We start from the raw sequence: 3,759 nt of genomic DNA, 5'->3' as shown, positions 1-3,759 counted from the left end.
TTGGCCTCCCAAAATGCTGGGATTATGGGCATGAGCCACTATGCTAGCCTCTCCTTTTTAAACCTAGGACAAAGTCAGATTCTACTTCCTCAGATTTCTTCTTAGCATGTAAATCTTATATAGTCATTACAATGACCATCCCATTTATCATCCAAAATAGGATATTTTTTGTGAGCTGAAACAGGATACTGTGAATAATTATGCCAGAACAATAGGTAGGAATTTAGACTATCCAAGAAAAACCTAGGGTTGTCTGGGTGATCACTTTCTCCCCACTCGAGATGTATGAAATCATTAACTATTACTCATGTGTGTTTATGTGCTTTCATTTTCATCAAATATCTATTAAATAATTACTGTGTGTCAGACATCCTTCTGGACAAAACGGCCTGTTCCCTAGATTCACATGTATTCTTACGTAAAGTGCCCTGATGGGATTCAGAGAACGATTAACCCAGACTGGAGAATCTAACACAATTTCCATGGAGGAAGGCTCAATTGGGCCTTTAAATCTACCTGGATGTTCCATATACCTCATCAACCCTCTTCTTATTGCCCATCACTTTTATTTCGAAACTTCTCTTCCAATTTCTAACTCTGCCACCTCCCACTCTTCATCTTAATAGATAATCTTTGCACATTTTAATAGTTTGTAGAAAAGACTGAAAGCTTGACATAAGGATTCCTTGAATTGTTTGTTGGCATCTGCCCCATCTTTTATTACAAATTTCTGGTTGACGACACAAGAAGTAGCCATCTTCTTACAGAAGGCCAGGCCTTCTGTTTGGATCTTATCCTCTCCTGCCTCCTCAGGGACCACATGCTCTTAAAATTGTTCTTTCTTCACTCTCTTTAGCTCCTTCCCCTCTACTGATGCCTTCTGTGGTTCTGGCTACATCTACCTGTTTTTAACTCTCAAGGTGTAATCTCTCCCCAAATCTCTCCCTTTTGTGCCTCTACATACATAGAACTTCCAATCCTCTGTACTCTCCTTGACTTTTTTTTTTTCGCATATACATTATTTCCTTCTAAATTAGAATATAATTTATTTATGCTTTTGGTTCATTGTCTATTTCCACTCTTTCAGGTGTAGGTGGGGGTACATATCTTTGCTTCCTAATGTATCCCTAGCGCTCAGAGCAATGATTGGCACATAGGAAGGTTTGAAAAAATATTTGTCAAATGAATGGAAAATTATGTCTATGTCCTGATGTTCACTGAATATACCTGCCCCTCAGATACACTAACTTGAACTCCTAACTTATGTCCTACCTCTCCACAGCAAATAACAAAATGCTTCTCCTCTGTCTCAGTGAATGGACGCCTCAGCCACACAGGGGTCCTCATCAGAAACTTGGATGCCATTCTTTCCCATCTCCATCTACCTCCACATCAATCAACTTTAAAGTTTACCAGTTCTCCCTTATTCTTTCTCAAACCCATATACTTTTTCTTTATTCCCACTCAACTCTTACTATTCAATCTGGCCTGCCCTCTCCTCCAGCTGTGTATCAGCCTCTTCACCAGCTTCCTGCCTTCAGCCTTGCCTCCCTTCAAGCCTCACTTCACAGCACAGCCAGGGAACCTGTTTTGGAAAAAATCTGATCATTTCACTTGCCTACTTAAAACCATTCAAGGGCTTGGTTCTTAGGTACAATTTCAAACTCCTTCACAAGCTTTACAAGACCCTGAATGTACTTACCTCTCAATTTTATTTTAGTTTTCTACTTTCTCCTTCCCAGACCCAGCTCTAGCCCCCCAAACTTCAATTTCTGGAAAAAGCCCAGGCCTTTCCCTTTGGCTTGGAATTATCTTTCTACATACTTTTTCTAGAAATTTGGATAACAGGTCAGGTGCCATTTTTTCCCAGGAGGTCTGCCCCAATACCTCTCTTCCACCAAATCCAGGGACTATGCCCAAGTTCTCATAGCGCCCAATAACTGACCCCACCATGGGACTCATCACTCTCGCAGGAATGAAACTGGAGGTTCCATGAATCTCATTGACTATTGTACACAGGGCACCTTGCAAAGTACCAGGTACAAAGTGGAACTCACTAAATAGCTTGACTATTACTTCATTCATTCAATGAGCTCTCCAAGTGGAAGCATGAAATTCGTAGTTGTATAAGGAAGCTGAAGGGGAATTTGAGGATTTTAGCTTATAGGATGCTGAACGGTGGTGCCATAAAAAGAAAGAGTCTTTTGGGAAGAAAATAATGTATTTGTTTTAGATAAATTAATTTTGAAGTGCTGTTGGGACATCGGAGTGGTAATATTTGGAAGGGAGTTTGTAACGCAGGTCTGGACGGTAGGAGTGAGTCAGGGCAAGAGGGATTCATGTAGGTCTTAGCCGTATTAGGCAATAGTGAAGCCAAAGGATTGGGTGGATAATGGAAAAGTTAGGGAAAAAAATAGATGGAGAAAGAAGAGGTAACTAAGTGATGGGCAAAGGTAAAATAAATTGGGAAACCAGGCAAGGAGGCTGAGGAAGGGAAACCAGGGTAGTCCAATAAGGAGCGAGATGAGAGAGGAATATCAAGGAAACCGCAAAAGGCAAGAAATGGAAAAAAGAAGGGCCTAGTTAGCCTTAAAAACTGCAGGGATGTTCAGTTAGAATGGTCTCTCGGCCTCAGCACTGTTGATGTTTTAGATCCGTAATTCATTGTAGTGGGGACTGTCCTATGAACGGTAGAATGATCAGCAGCATCCTTCACCTCTACCCAGTAGATGCCATCGGCCCCCTTTCCAGGGATGACAACCAAAAATGTCAAATCATCCTGGGGGCAAAACTGCTTCTGTTGAGAACTATTCAAATGACACCTAATAAACACTCCAGAGATAGTCATGAAATGAATAGATTTAGCCAGAAACTGTCCCAGTTGCTCCTGGCTATGTTGTGTCATATGCTTCCATTATCCAGACTGCCTGTCAAAAATCAATTAAATGAAATAAAGATCTGGCTCATTTCACATACAGCTCTGCGCTTTATTAGCTCTCATGGAAGGTCTTTTTTTACCCTACACTCTGATTGGATAGCACTTCAGTTTTTAAGCTTTAGGATTATTTTTAATTCTTAAAGTGAGAAATCTAAAAACATTGACAGAATGTTTATGACAAACTGTAAACATTTCTGTTAGTGGTGAATGGTCATTCAAGAATTGGGAACAAGGAGAGATGGGTTGGAGATAGACACATAAATCTATTTGTGGAAAAGATTTCCAGTTTTGCCACCTCCTAAGATATATTAAAATACGTCAAGAATTATGAATATCTTAAGGCCAAATAACCTGAAATTTGCTTTAGATTTTTAAAGAATCATCTAGGAATTAGAGAGTGGAGAGCTAGCAAAATCAAATAAATGTCATGTACATAAAATTTTCATGTACTTTAAAAATGTCGATGCCATTGACTTACTCAAGCCTAGTACCAAGTACTTTTCTTGACATTTAGAAAACAACATGTCACAGACACACATAGTCCTCTTTATAGTTAAAAAAATGACTTACATCCTGGAAACATTGGGCAGATTTGAAAATGCACGGCTGGGAATGGTTTTCAGATGAGTCTCAATAAGTTTCCTACAAAAATAATAGTTACACAGTTAGCGTTTTAATCACTGTGCTTTTCTAATAGTTCATCTTAATTACAAAGAACGCATTATAAAAAGAACACCAGTCCTGACTACATATAGTTCATCATACATAACTAACAAAAACAATACTCAACAAACATAAAACAAATGCTTTTTTCCCAGCAA

The 3,759-nt window shown here is 39.2% G+C and overlaps 1 protein-coding gene across 2 annotated transcripts in view; it reads right to left on the bottom strand.

The window, feature by feature from the left end:
* The window catches only part of TSHR (thyroid stimulating hormone receptor), a 165,237-nt gene that overhangs the window by 70,630 nt on the left and 90,848 nt on the right, over positions 1-3,759 (bottom strand). For both annotated transcript variants that reach the window (XM_003786956.1, XM_012803424.1), the window contains exon 2: positions 3,509-3,580. In XM_003786956.1, the coding sequence (XP_003787004.1) occupies positions 3,509-3,580 (72 nt within the window). The remainder of the gene's footprint in view (positions 1-3,508; positions 3,581-3,759) is intronic.

Source organism: Otolemur garnettii, unplaced genomic scaffold (assembly GCF_000181295.1).
Source record: "Otolemur garnettii isolate 467f Iridium unplaced genomic scaffold, OtoGar3 scaffold00020, whole genome shotgun sequence".
Classification (NCBI taxonomy): Eukaryota; Metazoa; Chordata; class Mammalia; order Primates; family Galagidae; genus Otolemur; species Otolemur garnettii.
This window is presented reverse-complemented; position numbering and strand designations above follow the sequence as displayed.